This window comes from Oreochromis aureus, linkage group 9 (assembly GCF_013358895.1).
Source record: "Oreochromis aureus strain Israel breed Guangdong linkage group 9, ZZ_aureus, whole genome shotgun sequence".
Classification (NCBI taxonomy): Eukaryota; Metazoa; Chordata; class Actinopteri; order Cichliformes; family Cichlidae; genus Oreochromis; species Oreochromis aureus.
The window spans coordinates 22,982,444-23,007,013 of NC_052950.1; the positions used below are offsets into that span (position 1 = coordinate 22,982,444).

At 42.3% G+C, this 24,570-nt stretch overlaps 3 protein-coding genes across 6 annotated transcripts in view; all 3 read right to left on the bottom strand.

Annotated features, from left to right (window-relative positions):
* tmem108 (transmembrane protein 108) overlaps positions 1 to 2,226 on the bottom strand; it is a 58,810-nt gene extending 56,584 nt beyond the window's left edge. The window contains exon 1 of the mRNA XM_031751678.2: positions 1,647 to 2,226. The gene's annotated coding sequence lies outside the window, so the exon portion shown is untranslated. The remainder of the gene's footprint in view (positions 1 to 1,646) is intronic.
* A 1,815-nt stretch (positions 2,227 to 4,041) lies between these two features.
* On the bottom strand, positions 4,042 to 17,189 carry topbp1 (DNA topoisomerase II binding protein 1). Of its 2 annotated transcripts, none has more exons than XM_039617652.1 (28): positions 16,785 to 17,189; positions 16,522 to 16,615; positions 16,299 to 16,433; positions 16,069 to 16,212; positions 15,799 to 15,980; positions 15,471 to 15,664; positions 15,212 to 15,388; positions 14,948 to 15,117; positions 14,649 to 14,812; positions 13,550 to 13,794; positions 13,087 to 13,421; positions 12,828 to 13,000; positions 12,228 to 12,439; positions 11,279 to 11,595; positions 10,999 to 11,184; positions 10,709 to 10,824; positions 10,096 to 10,219; positions 9,320 to 9,478; positions 9,067 to 9,163; positions 8,441 to 8,633; positions 7,875 to 8,098; positions 7,444 to 7,586; positions 7,106 to 7,199; positions 5,915 to 6,078; positions 5,546 to 5,674; positions 5,374 to 5,463; positions 4,838 to 4,999; positions 4,042 to 4,672 (listed from the first exon to the last, which is right to left on the bottom strand). In XM_039617652.1, the coding sequence occupies exons 2-28, from the start codon at positions 16,606 to 16,608 to the stop codon at positions 4,544 to 4,546; spliced, it is 4,545 nt and encodes a 1,514-aa protein (XP_039473586.1). In that variant the 5' UTR covers positions 16,609 to 16,615; positions 16,785 to 17,189; the 3' UTR covers positions 4,042 to 4,543. The 2 variants fall into 2 exon arrangements, with proteins under 2 accessions (XP_039473586.1, XP_031607544.2); XM_031751684.2 differs by having other exon boundaries at positions 4,043 to 4,672; positions 7,106 to 7,202.
* A 614-nt stretch (positions 17,190 to 17,803) lies between these two features.
* The window catches only part of LOC116329637 (dnaJ homolog subfamily C member 13), a 31,059-nt gene continuing 24,292 nt past the window's right edge, over positions 17,804 to 24,570 (bottom strand). For 2 of the 3 annotated variants that reach the window (XM_039617239.1, XM_031751692.2), the window contains 21 exons: positions 24,449 to 24,527; positions 24,213 to 24,348; positions 23,899 to 24,083; positions 23,676 to 23,750; positions 23,449 to 23,568; positions 22,932 to 23,327; positions 22,713 to 22,826; positions 22,503 to 22,619; positions 22,233 to 22,410; positions 22,052 to 22,143; positions 21,864 to 21,963; positions 21,691 to 21,765; positions 21,464 to 21,576; positions 21,170 to 21,339; positions 21,030 to 21,072; positions 20,772 to 20,945; positions 20,503 to 20,682; positions 20,247 to 20,387; positions 20,019 to 20,162; positions 19,821 to 19,920; positions 17,804 to 18,952 (listed from right to left, as the gene is read on the bottom strand). In XM_039617239.1, the coding sequence (XP_039473173.1) occupies positions 18,855 to 18,952; positions 19,821 to 19,920; positions 20,019 to 20,162; positions 20,247 to 20,387; positions 20,503 to 20,682; positions 20,772 to 20,945; positions 21,030 to 21,072; positions 21,170 to 21,339; positions 21,464 to 21,576; positions 21,691 to 21,765; positions 21,864 to 21,963; positions 22,052 to 22,143; positions 22,233 to 22,410; positions 22,503 to 22,619; positions 22,713 to 22,826; positions 22,932 to 23,327; positions 23,449 to 23,568; positions 23,676 to 23,750; positions 23,899 to 24,083; positions 24,213 to 24,348; positions 24,449 to 24,527 (2,830 nt within the window). In that variant the 3' untranslated portion in view covers positions 17,804 to 18,854. Of the gene's footprint in view, positions 18,953 to 19,458; positions 19,564 to 19,820; positions 19,921 to 20,018; positions 20,163 to 20,246; positions 20,388 to 20,502; positions 20,683 to 20,771; positions 20,946 to 21,029; positions 21,073 to 21,169; positions 21,340 to 21,463; positions 21,577 to 21,690; positions 21,766 to 21,863; positions 21,964 to 22,051; positions 22,144 to 22,232; positions 22,411 to 22,502; positions 22,620 to 22,712; positions 22,827 to 22,931; positions 23,328 to 23,448; positions 23,569 to 23,675; positions 23,751 to 23,898; positions 24,084 to 24,212; positions 24,349 to 24,448; positions 24,528 to 24,570 lie in introns of all 3 variants that reach the window. The other variant, XM_031751693.2, reaches the window with a different exon arrangement.

The following is a 24,570-nucleotide window of genomic DNA, read 5'->3' on the forward strand; positions in this document are numbered from 1 at the left end:
AGGTGTTTCCTGAGGTCTTGATCAAGTGAATACCAGAGTAATTTTCCTGTAAACTTCTAAACAATGACTGCTTTCTGTAACCAGAGTAGTCGCCACTCTATTGGCCAACAGGAATAATGCAGATTTAAGGCACTTACTCAATTCAGTTCACAACAGAGATCACTTCTAATATTATAAGACCTGACAATATGAGGAGAAAAGAAAAAAAGAAGAAAGCTCAAATATCTAAACAACTGTTCCCTAAATTGCCCAAAACAACAAACAGTTGATCTACTACAATGCTGTACTAATAATTCAGGTTATATGAAGTTACCAGATCAATTAATTACCCAGTTTGAGCACTAGATTTGGGATACTGTGACTAAAACTCGATGTGGTTTAACATCAACCTCCAACTACAATCAATCAGTTAATTAAGTCCAAAAATGCTGAGAAATAAAAGGTCTCTGAACTCTTGATGCTAACTGAAGCCAAGCTTTAAACTGAGTGGCCGCGTGACACGAATAACTGTCCTTACTTCTAGTTACATTAGACAAATGACAAAAACAGCAGTATTATGTAAAACTGGTGCCCAAGCATCATGGACAAAGAATAAATGTCCTCATTAGTGTTAAGTGCTGTGCTCATATGTTTCCTAATACGCATTCATGGTATCACAGCATGTCAGCTCGCACCGAGGAAGCTGTCAGCCGCAGATGTCAATACTCCTGCTGACCCTGCTCCCTCCCCCCCAAACCATTGCACACATGGCACTGGAGGATTGTCCCCCCAGAACAAAGGAGTGGGGGGTTTCTGTGGAGGACGAGCAACCAAACATTCCCGTTACAATGGGGAGAGTGGCCGGCAGGTTCAATTAGCACACACTTTAAACTGTTCTCTATACAAACCCACTGTTCTTGAACAAAGCTGAACCTCCACACTCCAATGGTGTATTTGGTGATGCAGTTTGTTCTTGGCACTATGGCATTTTAAGAGAGTTTCTTCTATTATCTCCTTTGTTTCTGCCCATGTTGTCTGAGAAATAAAGCACTCGGGACAGAGATCATCAAGCTGGAAGACTCAAGGCTTTCATTGTCTTCACAAACTTTATCCAAGAAAAAAAAAAAAAAATGGACGAATCAATCTCTACTCTCTTCAAGAACTAAGTGTCACCAAAAGTCCATTAAAACCATTGAGGGATGTTTTATTAAGTGATAATGTTCATTCATTTTAGAGGATTTTCAAGCATTTTAAGGCTAAGATCACACAGAATAAAAAAAATAAATAAAAACTATTCCTCAATTACATGATGATTTTTCCAGAAAGCAACACGAGCTCAACTTCTGACGATGGCATTTTCCAGTCTTGATATCAATATTCACATAGTGCAATGCATTATTGATGCTCTGAGCTGATAGGGCATGAATGAGGATATCTTGCAGTGACATGTTCTGCAGCACTGACAGTGATTTGAAGCCCAGACCTTCGTGTCTGTCACCGCTGATCATAATTGCCCGGAAACCGTGAGCAGATTTCAACAAATCGGACGTTTAACATAATCGATAAGCAGAGGTAAGAGCGATCAATAAAACACGCCGGATGCGCAGAGCAGCTGGAGGGTGATGTGTGTAATCTGAAGTACAGGGATGAAGATGTAGCCGACTTACCTACTGCACAAGGTGCGCCGTAACGTCGGGCAGCCTGCTCGGCGTATCCGAGAGAAATGCAACCCAAAAGCCGCCGTGTCACACTTCACACCATCCGGGCGCACATGTTGCCAGTCCCCGCGCAGAAATGTCCGAATCATGAGCTGCAGCGAGAAGCCAGTGGAGCCCAGGCAGCGGACTGCAGGAGCCGACCGTGTCGCTGTGGGTCCCCCGGCCCCTGGGAAGCGGCACTGTGCGTCCAGGCGCTGGACTACAACATGCGCAGGGCGCCACCCTTCGCTGGACCTCTGGACCCCTTTGCGTCCACCTTTCCTCTCTCAGCCCCGACGCCGTAAATAGCGGGACGTGAAGCAACCCCCTCCCAGCCTCAAGGCAGCGTAATCCGCGGCCACGGGTAATGAAACTGTGATCTGTGATCTCCCCTTAATGCTTGATGCGCAATTAAGAGGCGCGCAGGACGCCGGTGCCACCCACCACAGGAGGTTCTCGTGGTGAGCGTACGGACTGGGAATTTTAATGAGGACTGCTGCAGAGTTTTCCTCCCTGATCGCAGGGTCGCGCTGAAATCCCCCGTCCCAACAGGAAAACCCTAAAGTTAGCTTATAGAAAGAGGACCGCGTGACGCAGTGAAACGTCAGTAAAGCTGAACTCTTGGCCAACTGCCAGTCAGCAAAGTGGGACGTTGGTCCACCTCTGTGGGACACCTGTTGATGGAAAACTGTTTCAGACATCCACACTTCCTGGAGAGGCGAGACCGGTGAATATTAATATCGTTGTCGTGTGGCTGCAGAGCTCCGGGATTTTTATGAGCTGCAGTGGTTTATGAAACGATGCGTTAACTCCTGAACAAAGTGTAAAAGAGAGAAAGAAACACTGAAAATACTGCCTTGATTACTGGCTTAATAGACTTATTAGCAAACATTGCTTTTTAATTATTTTACGGTTTTTTACAGACATATAAAATAAGTACATCACAGGCATGATTTAGCTCTGTGAAAACATTTAGTTAATTAAATCATAACTGACTATTTGATATAAATTGATACAATACACAAAAACTAATAAATAAGCACTGAAATGTTTCCCATCACTGCTGAAAGTGTGATTCAGTGCAGGACTTATACTGGCTCCCCATCTATGGAAGCTTGTTCCCACGGTGATTTTTTTTTTTCATTTATTTATTTATTAATTGATCATTACCAAGTAGAACTAGGTTAAAATTTCGTGTTAATCTCTCAAAAATCTTGAAATTTTGAAATAATAACCCAAAATTTCCACTTCCACTGGCATTTTTCCCCAGCTTGCATGTTCACAAAACTAACTTAAGACTCAAAACATGAAAATACAACATTAAATAAAATGTTGTAGGCATTACATAATTTATATATCCGCTTCTATATTTAATTTTTTCTTTTTTGGGGGCGGGGGGGTTGCTTTATCTTTATCTACTTTGCTTTTGCTCTTTTGTATTAAATTATGTTATTAGTTGTTAAACATCGGTGCAAAGCTACATTAAACATGCCTTCCTCATACATTATAATTTAGCTTTGTCATTTAGGGTTTTTATTTTATTTTATTTTGGCAGTCTTCATCTTCCATATACCTGATATTTGAGCCGCATTTTCTGACTATGATATTGGCTATGCTAGCATAAAGTTAACAGCTATATAAGTTATATGATAATTTAACCCTTGCCTTTCCTGTAGGAAAAACTGTATTAGCTTAAAATGTAAGTTTATTGCTGTTCAGTGGCTCTCACTGGGGAACACAAGACTGCAGACTCCATCTCCAGTATGTTTTTTTCTTTAAGAAATACTACATTTTCACACCTTTAAAAATAAGTAACTTTAACAATCCACAACTCAAGGGTTGACTTGTTCACAGCTCACAGGTATGTGCAGTGTGCAAGAACGGGCCCTTTGCCCTATAATATGCAGTTTGATTAAATATGGTTTGGTTATTACCATTAACATTTTAAAATTAGTTGGTTGTAAAATTTGAAACTTGCCAAACTTTATGAGCGACCTTAAGCTGCCCACTGGGATCTGAGTCATGTTTCCCTCCACATTCCCTGTCGGGATTCCTCCTCTAATCCCACACTTCTAAATACTGAATCTGTGGGGAGGCGGTCAGCTGGTCCATCTATTACGAGGTTAAACCACTTAACCATCTTATGGGAGAGAACCGAGGCCTCGAACCTCAGCTGGCACCCTGGTATGAAGCAACACATCAGTGTACCAGAGGCCTACATGAACAGAGTAAACAAAATCTGGTGTTTACTGGACTGGGGGGGGGGGTCGACAGATGATGCAAATGGGCTATAATCAGTGGAAGGGCAAGAAACATGTCAATTTGACAAAATTTGTCAGAGACTCTAAGTTAATAAGTTGCCTTAGGCAGGATGATTTCTCAATAAATACAGAGGCAGGTTTTATTTTGCAAAAGAAAGAAAGTTAACAATACACACTTATAACAGGACATTTGAAAAAAAAAAAATCATAGAAGACTTGGTTAAACCCCTCCAAAAAAACCTAAACAATAAGTAAAGTTATTAAATATATAGAAGTTAAAACAGCACTTTAGAGACTTGAGTTTACATTCTGCTGCTGAGAAATCAGATCTGAGGCATGCAATAATGACACACTACTGCCCTCTACAGGCCAGAAAGTAGCATCGCATGCAATTACAAAACGTGACTCAACATTTCCTGCAGACGTTCATTAACTCATCCATCACAAGCCGAGTCTCGGCGCAAGCAGCAGCTGCAGGGTGCTCTATGAAAAATCCAGTATTACAATACAGGTGCTACATTTATTTTATTTTCATAGAGGTAATAAAAAATAGGGATTTTTTTTACAATCACTTTCACAGTGTTGAAAATATTTAAGACTTGCACTTCAGTTCACACGGCTCTTTTTCAGCCTGGAGGTCTCTGCTGCTGCTTTACGTTTACGTGACGGTGTGCCTGGAGCTTCTTCAGAGGGAGCTTCAGTCAGGTGGTACAGCTCGATGGGTGGTGTTGGCTCCTTAAGCAAAGATGGGACAAAAAAGGCTGTTGCTAAAAAATCCATCTTTAACATTCAATTTTGTGTGGACTTCAACATGGAAGACATCAAACGTCTTTCAAGTGAGAAATTCAGCATCAGACTCAGCTGACATAAGAGAATATATAAATGAAGAGCCCTGCTAACCTGCATGAGATAGTCTGCAATGTATTCTGGCTTCAGGCATGTGACTCCTTGTGAGGTAGCCTCTGAAACATCAACTCTGAAGTCTCCGGGTTTGAGTCGACTGAAGTCTGCAAAAAGATGTGTGGCCTCTTTGTACAGGGATGGGGAGGGACCGGGAAGGACCTGCAGAGAAATGACAGACTGTGTTTGCTGTGTTTGTGGAAAGAAGTCAAATGAAGCAGACAAACGTAAACCTGCAAACAACACAATTCTTTCCCCTTCAGCATATTGTTGTGATGGTTATTTACCTCCATCTAAAACAACAGCCCCGTCTTCTTAGCTCTTATTTTTTTCCTCGCTTTCTTTTGACTCACTAGCTCAGTTTTATTAAGAATTCCAAATTTTCCATCACAGACATTTCTACAGATTATATCAGAAAATAAATATCAACCTACTGAAGCTGTTGCTGTTTTAAGACACTTATAGGATGCTAATCTATCTTGGCTAAAGACTGCATACTGCTGGATGTGCCTCATAAAAGAAAAGCACCGAGAAACCTTCGCCCCGCCAGACTGCAGCAACCGCCTGAATCCCGATTCTCTGCTCTGGTCAATGTTCAGCATGACTGTCCATCCACTGAAGGCGCCCTGAAAATTACAAATGCCTGTTTATAGAACACAAAATGCCTCAGAGCCATGGTGTTTATTGTGTGTATGAGCCTGGTCGTACCTCGTGTTCAGAGTGTCCCTGCAGGCTTTTTCTCCAGCGCATGGCAGCTAACGCTAGTCTCTTTTGTTGGGAGGTGATGGAGGGCAATGCGTCAAGGATGGAGCTATTGCCCCACTCAAACTCCTCCTCCTAGATCACAGATTTGGAGATTTTTGGGGAAAAGTCAAGAAAACCTTTTGTGTGGTTTTTATTAGAAGTGACCCGTTCCTTGTCTAGTCTAAAATAACAGCCTAAGATGACTATTGTGTGGTGATACTTGCATGAAGGACTCTGCTCGAAGGTATTGGTGTTATCCGAGCGCTTATATTCCACATTCCCAGACTTTCTATCATATTTACTTGTGGCCAAGATTGCTCTTCAGATTCTGACCTGAATGAAGAGACCCACAGAGCGGCACGCCTCCAGGTACGAGCGGTGCAGGATCCATTTCCCAGCTGCCATCGCTGCCAGGTACTTCTCATTACGCAAGGGTGTCCCGACGATGATGTGTGTGCAGCTGGGGTCAAAAGACTGCTTATCCAAGACTACACCACCTACAGCAACAGACAGACAGAAAACTAGACACACGGTACACTTGGCCTGTGCAGGGATTATGGCTACAACACTGATAACAGAATGGCATGAAAATGCAATATAAATATGAAGTTTATCCTTATCCACTGACTCTATCAGACCCTCTGATAACATGTTTCCACCACCATGGATAGTCACCATCTGTGCACCTATTTTAAACTGGTAAACTGGGTTGGAGCTCGAAAGGTTGGATCACAGCACATTTTCCATGACCTCACATGTGATCCCTGACCCCAGTGAGTATTTTCATATTCTACAGGATGGAAAGAGAAGATGTGCAACTCAAAAACGGTGGAGAAACAGACTGGTTTTTCAGCATTTATGGCTGATGAAGTAAATGTAACATTACCAGTGTAGCAGACATTGTTTGAATGCAACTTTTTGTTTGGTTGAAACAGGTTTAGTTTTGGTTTAGGGTTTGCCAATAATTAGTGAAGGTTAAACTCATGTGTAAGAGGACTGAGAATGCTGTACTGTCAGTAAATGGCCTCACAGAGACACAGCCAAACAAACACGTCTGTTTGTGCAGGGGTGTGTTTGTCACTTCCTCACACACAGGTAGCAGTCCCTGTAGGGGAAATGCTGGTAACGGAGTAAAGCTTTATCCAATATATGGGAACCGTTTATGAATATACAACCTCAAACTCAACACTCCACTTATTTCGGTTCCCAGCAATACACCCACCAAGTTTAAAGCCTAGCAGATGAACGGCTGTCAAGCTATTAAGCTATTAAGATGCGCTGAGGCAGAAATACACTGTGAAAGTTTTAATAATGATATAATTTGTCATGACCAGTGAAGATCTGATTAATGCTTTTTTTGTCAGAGGAAACAGTGCTGGAGGAACTACTTCCATATCCTGGAGGCAGATCCTCAGTTATAGTCATCAGGGATTAGCTCCTCTGACTTCCAGCCTGTGATGTGCTGCCTTTTGTACTGCAGCACGATGAAACAACGTTAGATCGCTAATTAGATGGGAGACTCACCAAGCTCCTCTATGAGGTGACTGTAATCAATGCGCTCCTGGGGGCTGAGGGAGGACAGCTGAAATCTGGGTGGCTGTTTTTCTTCCTTCTTCTTCTCCTGAGAAAAATAAACAACCTTTTAGCACTAGTACTTTGCTTGAAAGAGACATACAGATTGTACACTGCGCAGTACAAATGATCAGTTCATTATTATGTAACTGAAAAAGCACAAACATGCAGCTGTTTGCATAACGCAGGAAAGTGGAGAGAAGTGTTACACAATGCTGAGCAATTACATTTCATTTAGACCAGATTAAAGCTTCACGTGTTGTTGTCAGTACAAATTTCGAACCCTTCACCTGTGGTTCTGGTGCTACTGCGGGCATGGCGAGAGGAAAGGCAATGCTGGGAGCTTTAGGAGTGAGGATGTCATTCTCTGGCTCCTCGGGAGGAGGCGTCAGGACTTTCTTGTTCATGTGCTGGTCAATGACGTCACAAGCAGCTGCGGGAGCAACAACGGTGAAATGTTGCCAAAATATCAGAAACAGTGTTTCCCTATTATATGCATACACAGACTTTAAATAGACCTGAGACTAACTTGAGAGCTCTATACTAAGATGCATCACTTCTTTACTGTATCTCCAAGTCCTTCCAGAGCTTAGACCTTTTATTTTCATTTGCATGATTCACAGTTCAAAATCTTCTTTATCTGTCCAGGTAGGTGTAAACCTGTAATTTAGCCCATTGTAGGCTTTCAAACAGTTGGTGCAGCTGGATCCTCATTCCTTACCCATCTCCACCAGCTCTGAGTCCGTCATGGAGTCCCTTAGCTGCTGTCCGCTGTCTGCAGTTGGAGCGGGAGCGAGAGGCTCAGAGTGCTGCGATGGGCTTCCAGGCCACTGTAAATTATCAGCGAGCTTGGCCCTCTCTTCTCTGGCTGTGGGGTCGTCCCAAACTATCTGTTCACTCTGGGATGGCTCTGTGTTCATGTCCATAGCCGCTTCTCGAGGAACCCTGAAATCACAGAGCAGTCAGCTAGGTGAAGCCAAAAAAAATACCATCTATGGTATTTATATGGTTTAGATCCTCATTTCAACACAATAGAACTTTTCAAAACTCAATGTGCCCCTACTGCTAACATATTTCTGTAAGTAAAATGACAATATCTAGCATTTCTTCTGCTGTCACCATAGCTCTGTACCCAAACATACATACAGCCCCTTCCGCTTATTTAAAACAAATAAAAAAGCACTTTAAATGTTTTATAGTGGACACTGCAAAACACCCTGAGCTGCTGCCAGATTCCTTAGAGATTCAAGCTTCTTTTAGTTTTAACATAAGCAGCTTCTTTCATACCTCAGAGCTTCTAGAGTCCGTCTGTTACCGCTCCGTCCAACTCTGCTCCCTTCGGGTGTGTGTGGGCCCGAGTCTGCCCCTCCGGATCCCATCCTAGCGAGCCTGACTGAGGTACGCCTCCCTGTCGTCAGTTTAGTGGCTGACATGATCTCCTGCAGTTGTCTTTGCAGGTTCTCTCTCATCTCTAGCGTTTCTAAAATATCAGGATAGCAAAAATATGTAAACCTCATATATAACCATGTATCCTGAAGACCTGCTTTTACTTCTGTGACAGGTTTGGTTTGTCAGGATTACTCCAAAAGTTATGGACAGATTTGCAGATTGGTGGTGAAGCTTGGCCCACCTCAGAAATGATCAACTTCTAGAATCAGTCTAACCTGAGACCCAAACATTTCCATAGAGCAAAATTTGAAATTTTACAAATTTCCTCATAAACTGATGTCAAATAATGAAATAACAAAAAACTGTGAGACATGATCTTCTCGAAGCAACTAACCCAGATCCGAATATCTTTCTCGATCAGGGACACAACTCATGCGTGATAAGTAGCCTTGAGTCTCAGACTCGTTTCAAGTACATGCAGAAGCTCAGTGGAGTTAATTACCAGCAACAGAAAAGACACTCACCCCTCCTTTCTGTGCTATCATTCATCTCTTCTTGGTCTGTGCTTCCATCACTCACACGGCGTTGGGTTGCAGCTTCTTCTGTGGGGTTGTGCACAGACTGCAACAAAGAAAATTAAAGATTAATTAAACAGGAAAAGAAAGATAATTGAGACATCCCAGCATTAATTGAACAATACATCCTGATTTTCCTGAGAAATTCTATTCTAAACCAACACAGATCCCCCACTAACTGTGACTTTCAAATCAGACGCACCTCGTCTTCCTTCGTCTCCCTGATGTCTTTGCGTTGTGTTCGTGTTAAAGGTGGTGACCTCTGAGAGTTGCTGGGCACCTGGCTCAGGTTTAAACTCATCTTAGGGTTGTAGGTGAAAGGATAGAGAGACTCCGGGACGTGCCTTTGCTCATCAGCGCACTGCACAGGAGGAAAACAGAAATGTGTTACTGCACACAGTATTTATCTAGACACCAAAAGTTAACTAAATAAGATGATTATGAGGAGACACACGACTGAAACGATGCTGCGTCTGAATTTACACATCAAAGCTGTTTTTCATTTAGTATTCTGCTTTTGATGAGATGCTAATTGCTTCGCCCGGGGGAAATGTTGCAGGAGAATACAAATAATACCCAAATGAAATCAATTGCATCTTAATGCGGCTTTGTGAATCTTTATGAAGACGTAATTTCTTTAAATGCTTGTTTAAGCAAAGGAAACAGAAGCATGTGGCTTGAACCTTGGCCTTAATCCTTTTATAGGCATGGTTTATGTGCTCAGGTTGAAAGAAACTAAAGACTGAATTGTTTCCTAACATGTGTGTGTGTTAATTTTCTACAGATCAGCTGATGCCTGCCTCTTACTCAGTAAATACTGGGATGGGCTTCAACAGTAGACTGTGTTTTTTACACTACCTTTTATCACTTCAAATAACACGAACACAGTATCACTTTTATACAGCAGACTTAATGTCACAAATGATTAGAAATAAATCAGTGAGAAAATGCTGATGTTTACACTACTGGGAAACCCACCGCCTGCAACCAGTACTGGGAGACCACATGGAGCCCTCTCTCCTTCACTCCTCTGTATTCCCGGGTGTTGTCCCCCACACGGCCCTGGTAAATGTAGTGTGTTACTGTATCGTCACAAGCCCACCTGAAAAGACGTTAGCAAAGATATGTTTGTACTGTTTGCATCATATTTGCAAAAAATAAAATACATTGATAAAGTGTTACTTTCCAGGACTTTCTTACAACATTGATTGGTTACTGATCACTAAACTTTAAAAAGTAAACAAAATATTTCACCCAATTCTTTGTGCAAGTGTCATAATGATTTGGAAGCATTAGACTTTGGCCTTAATCCTTGTGTAAGCGCAGTTTACGCAATTGATTTATTGCTCAGACTTGAAGGAAATCAAAATGAAAAACTGTCATCTCTAAAAATCATATGATGACAAAATGAGAACAAACAGGTAAAACCAAAAATTAAATTCTCATTCTGTGGTTTTAAAATGCTGAGAATGGGAAGGCATGCTTAGCTTAGAATAAAGGGAAAGTGATGACAGATAACACCAGGATTGTTAAAGAAAGGTTTAAAAAAAAATGAAATAAAATAAAAATCTCTTAAGTGAAGTTTACAAACCTGAAATCGGCTCCAAGCGAGGCAGCAATGGCGTTTAGTTCACTCTGCATTTTGCTCAGTTTCTTTCCCACGCAGATCACAACACCATTCAGGGGACCAGCTTCTTTTCGTGGACTCTAACACGCAAACACCGTATTGTTTTTGTCCGTCTTTCTTTTGAGTTGTTATGTTTGTGATTGGAAAATGAAGACCTGTGTGTACTTAAATCTAACACTGATAATCGTTAAGATGTGCTGTGGCTCTGTAACCACCAGGCTCTAACACATTTGTATAGCAGTACTAGTGTTTACCTCCTTCTCAGCTGTCTTTGCAAGCTGGGGACTGGCAGAGACTGCTTGCATTTCTGAGACATTATTGCGGGTGCTATTGGCCAGCGCTACTTTCAGATTCCTGTTGATGACATCAGTGAGTGGAGTCTCAACCCTCTCTCTTGGCTTCAATGCCCCACCTGGAGTTTCCATAGCTCCAAGTGCATCCTAAATAATATAAATACACATATTTAGAGAAACATTAATCAAATATCAGCAAACATGAAATGCCATAAGTGTAAGCTGCTCAGCGAATCCCAACCTTGACGTTAAAAGAGGGCCTGAAGAGCTGGTCTCGGTTGAGGAAACGAGAAGGGGTGTCCAGCTGCAGGGAGGCCTCGTTCTGTGGTGGGTTCCCTCTGCCACCCTCCTGGTTTTGTTTTGGGGTGCTGATGTCCTCTTTGGGCTTCATCTCATCCAAAACAGATCGGAACACTTTGCTCTGAAAGCGGCCTAAATCCAGAGGAGTGACAGCCTTACCGCTCCGGGGACCCAGCAAAGGGATTTCTGGAGAGGAGCGAGCCGGTGGAGGCATAACCTGTTTCTGCGAACCACCTACAAAACTCTCTTCATCCCTCTCTGTGGAAGAACAAAATAAAAACAGCCAGTCTCATAAAGAAGCAATGACACACTAGACAAACTTGAGTCTACAATTACATTTAATAACATAATGCACTCATTCTGTTGTCAGGGTTTTCCCAGCATGGAGGGATTTTTTGGTGCTTACCAGAAAGGTTTACACAAATGCCAAAATAAAATTTCAAATGCTGAAATAAGACGATTATTTTTCTTTAAACAGTTTTGTTAATTGTGTTTTGTTTTTTGGAAATGGATATAACAGACATGCATTAATCAATGTTGTCAGAAACAATAGGAAAACAGACAGATTTCTGTACTTCTATCCCTGACATCTCTCTGAACACCTCCGATATTATGCTAAAAAAATTAAGCTAACTGGAACTAAAACTAAACTAAAATTAAAAACCAATAAAAACTAAACTAAACTATCGTTCTTATGAAGACCCATCCCTAGCCAGGAAAATCTCTGGTGACAGTCATTAGCAATCAGGCCAACTGGTGCTACAAATGAATGCCTCTTAAAACTCCAGCCAAACTCCATCATACGGTTTAATTTAAAGTAATTTATAACTCTAATCGTGTGGTAAGAATTACAGATCACAAAACAGATCTAGCAAAGTTAGCTATCTAACCTGGTGAGGGTGGCAGATCAACTAAAAATCTTCCCTCCTCTGCTCTTTTCCCAGTTCGAGCAGACTCTAGTATCCAGTGCATGGTAACAGCAGGAAGCCCCCACTTTTTTGCTGCCTGGTACTTTGTGCCCTCGGGGCTCTGCAGCACCAGATGAGTGCTGGCCAGCATGCCTTTCTTCTGGTTGGCCAGGCGCACAAAATAATCCTGGACACTGCAGCAAGGAGACACAAAACAAATTTAAAGATTTAACACGCATATCTCCTAATGAGCAGCAGGACTGGGCTATAAAGTATGCAGCAGAGCGAGTGAATTTAAGTTACAGCAATGCACACAGGCCAGGGCTGCTGCTTCTTTTATTAAACAGCTGTATCATCCTACTGCTCAGGAGCACATACAGATAGAAAAATGTACAGAAGACAGAAATTCATCCTCATTACTGCTCTGAACACAAAGCAACTGGCTTCACATTGGGTGTTCATGCATAATAATAAATGCAAATACCAGCTAATTAAAAAGTTTAATCAAATATTCCTGTAGTAATTAATGTTTATGGATATTATGCTTAAACACAACGACTGGTGCATGTAAGGTAGTCCTACTCGGCTCCAAGGTGCTTGGCCAGCTCCACCAAAGACTCCCTCTCTGCTCCGGTGAACTGGCTGAAAGAGAGGACGCAATCTTTGAGAGGAAACTGTCCGTCCATCACTGGGACAGGAGTGAACAAAGCGTGGGAGGACAGCTGCAGGACACACTCCTTCTCCACACACATGACCTGAGGTTTAATGAGAGAAATAGATAAATCAGAAGCATAAGACACTCTCACAACATGGAGCACCGTTAACAAATCTGTAAACTTACCAGCCAGGTATCAGTGACCACCTCTTCCACTGTGGCCTCCACTGAGCACCCCGAGAGAGGGACCACAGCATAGTCTGCTACAACCCGGGAGCGGCCCATCAGCACTTTGCCTCCATGTTCTGTCACCAGGAGAGAGAGCTGCGCCTCGGCCTCCGTACCAAACCCCACAAGAAGGAAACGTTTCCCGAAAAACAGTCCCGCCTCGCTGGCTTCCTGCAGGGTGGATTCTGTCCCATTAGTGTGGTTTGGTACCCAGGGTTCAGGTTCGGGCTCTGCAGCTGTACTAATGGACTTCCTGCTTTTACTCTCTGCTGGTGGTGGAGGCGGCATATCAACTGGAACACAAAAGGATATGAGCATCTGTACCAATATGTAAAACTAACCTAAGTCTGAATCTTATTCATTCAGCTGCCTTATACAGACTCTTGATCCCATACAAACACTGTCAGCAACAGATACTTACTCACTGTAGGGTCATCATCCATGTACTGTGACAGTAGATCCTCGTCTGCTTTCTTCCCCCCCGGAGTGCTCGGGCTGCCAGCGGGCGGACCAGTTGAGATCCGGGATTTGGCAGTGTGGTAACCCGGTACCACTACATCAGCTGGAGCAGGAGGCAGACAGTCAGGGTGGAGGTAGCTGGCTTCTGGGAGCAGAGTGCCCTTTGAGAAGCTGTCTATTAGCCACTGTACTGTTACTACATGGGGCCTGTGAATTACAGAGGAGAAAACACAAGTTATATATTAACCATATTATGTCTTAATCCTTGCCTTTCTTTTTTCATATTTGTGTTTTTAATTTTTTTGAGAATGCTGACATCCAAAAAGCTGGGATGTAGTTGAAGATAGATAAGATTTAAGACCCTGTTCTAATTGTCATCAAACCACATTTTTATTGACCTATGCTGACAAAACTTGTCATTAAGGGTACAGGGAAGCTCATTAAATGTCGTCTTTATGGGGGAAAGATTTGAAGGCTATATTGAAAAAGTGTGTGTGGAAATGTTAGATGGGTAAAATATAAACTTTTTTTTAATCCTCATTTTAAATGAGGCCAACAACAACTTACAAAAAGTCACATTACCTCTTTTTTCCAACATTCTGTGTTTAAGAGCTGAGACGACCAACTATTTTAAAGACAAATGTTTCAAATTCTTGTTTAATATAAGATTTTAGCTCTTCAATGGTTACTTTGACTTACTTTTTGTATTATAATGAGTCAGTGGGTGATGGACCCATTAGCATCTGGACTTTTTTTTACTATAAAGCTGCTGTTTTAATACATGCAGAAAGGATATTAAAGTGGGCAAAAAGCAGCCAGGATCCAGCTTTGACTCCTGGATCAAACCACGCAATTCTCCCTTGTTGCTGAATTCTGTTGAGAATTGGATAAACCTAGAATCTCCATTTCTCAGTGTGTAATAGCCTTTAGTGTAAATTATTATTATGCAGTCCAACCAAACATATTTTGGTATGAAGGGAAACATTAGAATCTCCAAGTTATTGTATTAATACAGAGGATATAAATATCATGAAGGTTATTAAAAGCTCTGTAGTTCAGACCTGTGAGTTGCTTTGGAAAGAAAATTATTGAGGTCCTGGTCCAGCTCGCCCATGACCACATGAGAGAGCTCCTCCCTGGGTTGGTTGAAGCGCAGACCTCCTGCAGCATTTACAAGACGCCGTAACTTCTCCAGTTTCTTCCCTGGCAGGCCACACAGATACAGCTGTGTGACATTTAACACAAAGTGACAGAAAGCCTTAAGTTTATCATTTATAGACTCAACTAAATTCAACTACAGAAATGAAAGGGGAAATACATAAAATCTATATAAAAAGAAAACTGCAGACCATCGACTTACCTTACAGCCATCCAATAAATCATCAGCAGGGCACACGGTAAGATCCAGACTCTCTATGGGGTCTGGAGCTTCCAGGTGGCTCACAGTGCTGTTATTGGTGAGAGCCGTGTCGTTTATTGTCCTGCTAGTGTTCACAGAAATGTTGCTCAAGCCCAACAGTGATGGACCCTCTGGAGATGAAAAACATAACTCTTTAATCATTAAAGAAAAACAGGTTCTGAATTATTGTGGTAAACCTTTCTCATCTTATCAAATGCGACTCACCGTCCTTCTTACTGGTACCAGTAGGTGTGGAAGTGTGTGGCCGAGTGGTTTTTGAAGCATTGCGCTCCACAGTGTACCTGCTTTCATCTTGACAGTAGCCCTTCTCTATGCTGTCAAAGAGCCAGTGCAAAGAAACGCAATACACATTCCACTTCCGAGCACACTCGTACTTCTGACCTACAACCAAGTACGATTGATAACAATCAATGACACACAAATGATGGCATTACATCACTTTTTTAAAATACTGGTGACTTACCTGTTGGTTCATTAACGATGAGGTGTGTACACTCATTCATTTTGAGCTGACCGGTGTAGTTGGCCCCATGCTGCTCACAAAGTCTTTGTACTTCTTTGCGCTCTGTGCTGGACAGACCTGTCACACAAACACTACAGCCACGCAGCACAGGGCAAAGGTAGTCCTCTAAGGGCAGGTCTGTATATCTGAAAAGACTGGAAAAGGAGTACAAAGACATCATTCATGTTTTTGTAAATGTACAGTGATTTAAAATGTGAATTTGTACCAAACAGGAAACACAAGTCTTCATGTATTTAATAGATGTAGCCATGTAAATCACAATACATACCTATCCTGTGATTTCTCCCAGCAGGCTTTGACCCACGTAGGCAACAGGATGGGTTTACTGAGGCTGGCTGCTACCAGGTATTTTTTGCTGCCCACCTCTTCTGCAATCAGGTGTGTAACAGATACGTTTAGATCCGAATAGGCCCGTCCACCCATGAGCTGCACCAGATCCATCAGCTCTTCCTGGAGTGTGAGAGAAAGTATGGACATAAACATGTCACAGTGCTTCATATTTCATTAAAATGTATATAGCAGACTCCGGATTTCTTACCCGTATTGCTCTGTCCATGCTGGTGCAGCAAATGGTGACATCAGCCATGGCCATGTTATAGACAGGTTTCTCTGCTTTGGGGACACAACGCTGTTGCTGCAGGCAGTACAACACCACCAGTGGACTCACTATTCTGCAACCAAGCTGCACAGGAAATCCAAAAAACAAGAGTCAATCTCTGATAGAGCCTCAGGAGTGACATTTCACTGTTTAAAAGTGTATAGTTCAACCTTCTTGCAGTGAAGAAAGGCTGGAGATGTAAAACTGGTGAACACAAACAGAGACTTGTCCTTCTTATCCATGCGCAAAACATCATCTTCTGTGATGGTTTTCAAATGTTTTTCAGACTGCAGCTCCAAAATGGCCTGAATAAACCGAAGACAAACATGATTACAAATTTGTAAAACAAAGAGACAGTAAACACTAAAAGAAAGACTGGGCAGTAGAGCTTACCTCATAAGCTTTGGCAGCACAGTCTTTTTTTGATCCTTCACTTTCCACAAACTTCACAATGAAGGCTTCTTTTTCTGCCTTAGACATGGTGACCCTGTACCAGTGACAAGACCTGGCATTTATTATAATGGCTGTGGCTGGCCTTAGCAGTAGCGTCTAAATTAAAAATGATCACCTACAAAGATTAAGGTATGACTAAGCACCGCCATAAATTCAACACTGGCCTGCTATTAGCTTAAAATAATAACTTACTAGTTACTTACCTTTAATAGAAGAGCTCAAGAGCGCCAGTAAAGACAGCCTGTGTATTCCGACGGGAATCAGTATAAACTCTGATTAGTCATAGGGAGCTAGTTTTACGTTAGTGCGGCTTGTCAGCGAGTTGAAGCTTGTGAAGGCTGCTGTCACTTTTTAGAAAGCCTACACTGACTTTGTTAGCTGCGCAACATAAACTTGCGAGCTAACGTTCAAACCTGCATGTAGCTCAGTTACAACATAAAAACATCCAAAAACTAGCACTGCTCATGTTATCTTAAACCAACAGTCCAACCAAAAGTCCCGAGATATGGGTTTAACTAACTGACATACATTTTAAAACAATTTAATCGTAACAGTTTAGAGATACAAATTGTGATCTTTGTTGATAGTGTTCGCGCCTTTGGCGCAACTTCCGGCGTTACCTGCTAATCTGACCGACTGGAGTGAACGTTTCAAAGGTTCCGCTACAGACACGAGAAAGTGAATCGGGGATGATAAACGATATATTAATGTGTTAAAAATTAGAAACTTGAAAACCTCACTGAAGGGACTTGTTTTGTTTCTTTTTTTAAATTTTGACATAAATATATTAAAACCGTTGTCATGTTTAGCACATTTTCCCTATTCATGTTGCCCTCAATAGCAGCTGTATTGAGTTTTTATGAATTTCCTTGACTTACCGTCAGGCTTGTGAGGTGAGACCTAGTCCCTAATTCATGGCATCTATGTAGCTGGTGTAATCCACTATAAATTCAATATCCACATCCGTGAAAAGTTATGGTTCTCAAATAGACTGACATAATATAAACGACATAACTTTATAAAACATTCGCGTTTATAACAAAGCACAACCATATTGCCCAAGGTCTCAAATATATGAAATTGATTCTTGTATAAAAACATTTTACTGCAAAAGTAATTGGATTGAGAAATATTTTGATATACGCCCCCCCTTCATCTCTCTCTCTCTCAATAAACAGACTTGACATCTATAAACATTGTGAACAGGAAAGACAAGTAGAACAACACTGTGGGTTCCCTTTTATTCTTAAAATTTTATGTACAAGTGTCGACTGATTTTTTTTTTCAATGTACATTCAATATAAAGTTTATATACGCAATATTACATTGAACATTTCACAAATTGCACTAGTCTTTCACATAGATTGGTAATCAGAGTCAATGTCATTCGTCATGTCAGCAGAAGCTCATTTCAGGTGGTTATTATTCACTCATAAATATTCTAGTGCTTTTTGCATTCTGGGGGAGAGTTACTTTAAAAAATATGAGGCAGAAAAGAGTAGCCTTCAAAGAGAGAGCAGAATGAAGTATGAATAAGATCAGAGGAAAAAGAGGCTGGATATTATGAGAGCTCTGTGTCATCTTTGACAGAAGAGGACTGAAGGTGACCTGATCAAAGCAGACCAGAGGTCAGCAGGTCTAAGGGGTTAAAGTGGCATTTTCTTTTGGAGAAACAGGCCAGAGAAATCATACACATCCTTCATGTCCCGTGATTTTTTTTTTCTTTTCCACATGAGAATGCGTTAATATAGACAGGTAAACAAAATGTTTATTTCAGTGGTGGATAGGTCCTGTGCACTTATTCGTCACAAATGAGGCCTCAAAGGAGATGTAAGGTTAAGGTAGCCAATCAGGATATGCCAAAGAGAAAAAAAAAATAACAAAAAAGAAGCCTCAGTCTTCCCATGGCTGTCTAATGAAAAAAAAAAAATCAAGAGTAAAAAATATATTCATACAAAAAGTAAAGTCTTCTCTGTCATTAGAAGAAATAAGAAAAGTAGAACAGAAACTAAACAAATGTGGTCATCCATTAAAACAAAGCATTTCTGAAGACTTGAGTGTCATTTGTAAGGGGCAAAGCAGAGTGACGCTGCAGGAGGTGTCGCAGAGGTTTTGGTGACAGTCAATGATGGCCCGCTCTCTCACTCTTCTTTTTTCTTTTGTTTTGTTTTCCTCTCAACATCCCCTCCATGTGGGGAGCTGAACAGTCCCTCTCTGAGCTGCGGCCGTGAAGCTGCACTCTGGGTGCCTGAGCCTTTCATTGTGCGTGTCCTTCAGCCTTGGTCTCCAGTGTCATTGTCCACAGGGGGTGGGACGTTGGGCATTACTGTGGTGCCCGTTCCTGCTGTAAGGTAACCTGCTACTCCTGGACCTACATATGACAGCAAGGCAGAAGAGACAGTTCAGATGTAAATTACAAGGATAGATGCAGGGCTAATGGGGAGCTAGAATGATGTACTACACACTAAGACATCAAGCATGGATGGGATGATCGCTACACTGGCTACAATGTTTTGCAGGGACTTTAATGTTTTCCATGGGCTTAATTTACTTACTATGTAAACGACTAATTGATAATTTTCTAGAAAATCTGATTTTTTTTAAAAACTATTTTCTATGTTTTTCCCTTGTAATTCTACATTTCAGCCTTTTTTTTAAAAAAAATCTGTATTTCTTTAAATGCTGGGTACATATTGCATACATAACACAAGCTGCCTGTGTTTTCAACACACTGTTGTGGATCCAGAATGGGTGTTAAGAGATAATGAATTATTTTCAGTGTGAGTAAAATGAAATGGGTGGGAATGGAGAATGGCATGTGCAGCCAGGATGGAGGTAAAGAGAAAAGGAATGACGGTAGGAGCCAGGACAGTCTACCTGCATCAGAGCAAAAGAGAGGAGGGCTGTGAGGGCCCAGTTCAGGAGTCTAGAGCCCACCTCGCAGTGGGCTGCTGGCGGCCAGGAGAGAAGGAGTGGAAACCCCTGAGGAGGAAATGTGGAGGAAAAAAGAGGAAGGGAAGAGCAGAGCCAGGAAGTTATAGGACAGCTGGGTTTAAGCACAAGTGAGGAGTCAGCCATAAGGTGTTTTGGCTTTTTAGGGTAAAGCAAAGCATTAAGATTCATCATCAGCTCAGAGAAAGATGCAGAAGACTTACCTTTTAAAGCACTTTATATTTTAACAGTTTAGCTTGTTATTCAGGTTAATCAGCACTTCTAATATGTAAAAAGGAAAACTTTACCTGTCAGGTAACCTGCAGTCTGAGAGTCTGAGATGAAAAGATCGTGTTTCTGGTCTTTGAAGGCACTCCATACTGAAGACTTTGCAAGAATTTCGTTCACCTGTGGGGAAAAAAAGCAATAAGCAAGAGTTTAAATATTTGATTGTTATATAAAAAAATCATACCAATCATTTGATGACTTCAATAATCCGATCATACCTGCTCTCCATACTGTAGACTACGAGTCATGGACTTCAGAGCTTTAACTATCTGGGCCTTAGTAGCTGAAGGGTTTTCTAACGTCTCCAGGCCGATTCCTTCCAGTAATTTCAAGAGGTATGGAACCAGCTCCACCCTCAGAGCCTGTTAAGTTGTTATAGAAAGTTCCATTAAGGACACATGAAACACAGTGAGGGATAATAACAGGTGACAAAGGTGACAGTGCACCTGGGCAACTAGGTCTGTCTGCTCCTTCTGGAACATGCGGTTGAGAGCTTCACAAGCCAATCCAGCCATGTCCGCCCGAACCTTCATCCCGGTCATCAGAGGGCCAATAGTCTCCAGAGAAGCCATGGACCGTACACACAGCTACACGAAACAAAGCATATTTTAGTTGATGTGGGTGAGGTGTCACTTGTACATAAAAAATTTAAACTGGCTGGTTCTGATTTTTTGTAGTCTTGCATTAAAATTAGTTTCTTACCTCATTATCTGATAGTACATGGATGAGGCGGATGGAGCTCTTAGGCACGGCATTGTTCTTGTGGTTGAGTGCCGCCAAGATCCGAGGCAGGTGGCCCAGAGGAGGGACCTGGTCGGCCAGCTGGCACTGTGTGCTGAACAGACAAACTGCCGCTGTGGTAACCGTCTCCAGGGCCTCACCCTGCAGAAGATAATAGAATAAGACAGAAAAAGTCTAACTTCTGCATTCACTAGAAATTTGTACAGTCGTTTCTCAGTTAGGAAGCTCACATTGGGATTGTTCTTCTCCAGGAGCTCAGTCAGGGTTTCCAGAAGTGACACCAGGAACTCTCGAGGCTTGCGTAGCACCCACCCAGGCTGAGCAATAAAGATGCGCAAGAAGACTCCACCAACTTCAAGCTCACCCTGTCCGGCTCCATAAGCCACTGTAAAGTCTTCTGGCAACTGAGCACACAGATTAGGAGTTTAGTTTGACATTCATAGTTCCTACAGATACACCAACTTATAATAATGAGTTCTCATACTTACTTTCCAGTTCACATCAGGATTATCTTTCTGCTGTTTAAAGTGCCTGGAAAAGATTTAAAGTGATTTAGTACAAGACATGAAACATCCTATTAGAGTGTCTAACTATTCTTTATCTGGTTAAAACAGTGTTTGTCACATACTCAAGCATCATCTCCCGGACAGTAGTAGACACTTTCTCCCTTGAGCTGTCATTCCAGATGAGCTCAGGGTTTTCGTGCGTTCCCTCAAATATGTGAACTGCTGCCTCAGCATTGTCCCGCATGGCATCCATGAATACACCAGGGAGGAAACGCATCAGTGTTAGACGCACCTAAAAGAGAAAGCAGAATATGAAACAGCAAAAGTGAGTTGACGATATGTCATGACGCATCATAAAGTAAAAGGGAGATGAGACTGATTAAGCCTTTCATTTATTTTTTTAACTCCAATCTGACCTTTGGCCCAACCAGCTTGTCTGAAGTCATCTTTGAGAAGAGCTCTGCAGTCTGTGTGCGAACCTGGGGGTGTGTGCAATTACAGAAGAGGTCCAGCAAATAGATCAGAGCACCTGCAGGACATAAAGATTAACAGAAACATCTGTGATTCAAAATTCAGATAAACGTAGCCAGCAATCAATAACAAACAAACAACAACAAAAACAAACAAACAGTAGAACACTGACCTTTGGCCATTGCCTCTTTGACGATCTTTGTGTTAGACGTGAGTGCATAGAGGGTTTCCAGCACCATCTGCCTGCCTGAAGGACACAAAGGAGTATTGAAGTGTGAAGATGCATTACAGGGATAGGGAGAAGAGGAAAGACAAAGAGTATGACAGTCAGTTGTGTCTTCTTACTGGAAGGAAGTGAGTGCAGCAGCACCAGAAGGTTGGACAACACCAGAGATTCAGCGATGTTGCTCACACACTCTTGATTTGATGTCACTGTATTCACAACCTGCAGAAGACACCAATATGATAACAATGCAGGGATTCTGGGATTCACAGTAAGTACATGTAAGGACCCAAGACCTGTTGATCTCTACCTCCAAAACCAGCTGTTGCACTCTACCAGCTCCATGAACCCGCAACAAGGAGAAGAGCAGCTTGAAGTGACCGATGCACTCCGACTCCGATCCTGTAATTACACCAAGAGAAATACTTAGAAAGAAGCTCCAAACTCACAGCATTTAAATAAACATAACCGCAGTTAGTCTCGTAGCTCACCAGGGTTGTTCTTGATGACATTACGGAGGGCCTCTAAAGCCATCTCAGCAAAGCGAAGCCTCTCAGCGTGCTGCTGGGACTCTACCTTGTTACTCTGACTCATGGCCAGTAGAGTGTTGAGGTACTGAGCCTGGGAGCCAACATAGTCCAGCAGACTGGCTGCAAATGCTTTTGGGTACTGAAGACAGATTGTAAAACAAGTTACTTATGGATTACTAAAAGTCCAAACCTGAATTTGGTCCTAATTGTCTAATACTTTCTTCTCCTCACCTCCAGTGGAAAAGATGGCTGTTCATTGTAGACTCGGACAAAAATCTCACCCACTATGAGCTCCTTGCTGTGATCACTGAACACAAACTCAGCACCAAAGCTTTTATCATTTTCTCCCTGCCAAGAAACCAGAGAAGTTGCGTGATTCATTCCAGTTTTGGATCATTTATTGTGAAAGGCAGTCTGAAAGCACTTGTAAGTCATTCCTACCCTTTTGATGTTTCCCTCCTGCTGACTCTCCAGGAACTCCAGCAGCTCGGCTCGTGTCCCATTGTTCCAGATCAGGTAGGGATTCTCCGAGTTACTGTTCAGCAACTTCAAGACCTGAATGCAAAAAAGAGAAGTTTGCTTTGAGCACAGCATTTGGCCTCTGCTCACAGATGCTTAGCAACGTCCATTAATGTCTACTTAGCAACATATTCAACTGACCTCAGCAGGAGATGTCGTGCCCAGCTTCCTTGAGATGTATGGAGTCAGCATGGCTGCTAAGCTCTTTCGGATAGTGGGGTTCTCTGGAGGCGTACCCTCTATGCCATTGGTCTCTGAAACAGGGTTGTTTCCATCAGGGCTTTGTGGCGTTGGTGTGTAGCCTGCCAGACGGCTCAGGGCTATGAGGCTGAGTTTGGCCAAGTTGTTAGCGACCTCCTGCTGGTTTGTGTCCTGACTAGCCTGCACGCCACTCTCCTCTAGAGTGTAGTCGTAGTTGAACAGATAGACCAGCAGGTGCCAAAGCACACCAGCGTGGTACAGATGGGTCTGTAGGAAGAAATCCACCGCAAAGGAGCTGACGCACTGAACCGTCAGGGCTGCAGTCTTCGGGAGACCCTGAGAGGAAGCGAGGGGAGGAAAATGAATCACTGTGTAAATTGGAAATTGCTATTTTTAGTTCAAACTGCTGAAAAGAAAAAGAAGAATAAAGCACACACAGAAGATGCAAGACTCTGACCTTTCCATAGTACAAGATGTGACAGAGGTCTCGGATGATATTGGGCATTTCGATGATTTTTTCCCTGCATTCCTCAAACTGAGCTGCTACACTGTAGCACTTACAGATGTGCCCGCACACCTGTGGTACAATTGGCATTTAGAAAGCGTGATAAAATGACAAGATCAAAATGTGCACATACAGAAATGTGACAACAAGGAAAGGGAAATCATGTGTTTTGGCATCACCTGTACAGCCATGTCATCAGGCTTGCTGGACGCAGTTAATACAGCAACACACCGAGACAGAGCCTCCAACAATATCTGAATAAAAACAAGCACAATTTCATTACTCACATACCACAGTTTCTCCACATGCCCCAGTATACTTACACATAACTACATGAGGTACATTTCACTTTATTTCACTTAAACTGCCTGATATTTCACAGCTTTTTAAGATGTTTAATACCTCAATGCCGTTCTCCCGTCGCAGTTCCTCTGCATTAAGAGCCGAGCAGTTTACAGTGTGGAAGGCGAGTTCAGCAGCAGCCGGGAGAAGAGGGGACGTTTTTGAGAAAAGCTGATTATCTTCCGTCTCCATTGTGATTGTTTTGATGAGCATGGGATAACCAGCGTATTTGTAAGGCTCCAATTCTGAGGAAGTAGTGAAAGAATCAGCAGCGTTAGCTAAAACTGCAGCCGGAAGGAACTCTCACTCTCTCTTCTTGCATACTGCGAGGCTATGTTTTACAGGAGGTAGACTAAACAGCAATAAAAACAAACCTTGTTTATGCCGGTTGAACAGGATGCTCTGGGCTTTGAGGATGAGAATGATGTTTTCTGGGTCGGGGCCATCCACGATTCGTGCAGACTTTGTGCAGAGGAACTCATAGGCTTTGTTAACTTTTTCAAACATATCCTAAAACACATTAAAAAAAAAAAGTTGCTGAAATCAAATCCATAATTAGTTTTAACCTTAGCAAAGTCATTTTTGTAGAGCTGGTGATGACTGTACGCACTCTGCCTTCTGGGTTTTTGTCAGGATGGTACTTCTGTGCCAGCCTGAAGTAGGCTTTCCTGATTTTACTCTCTTCATGCCTAAAGACAAAAAGCCAAAAGAGGGTGCATTTAATGACAGTAA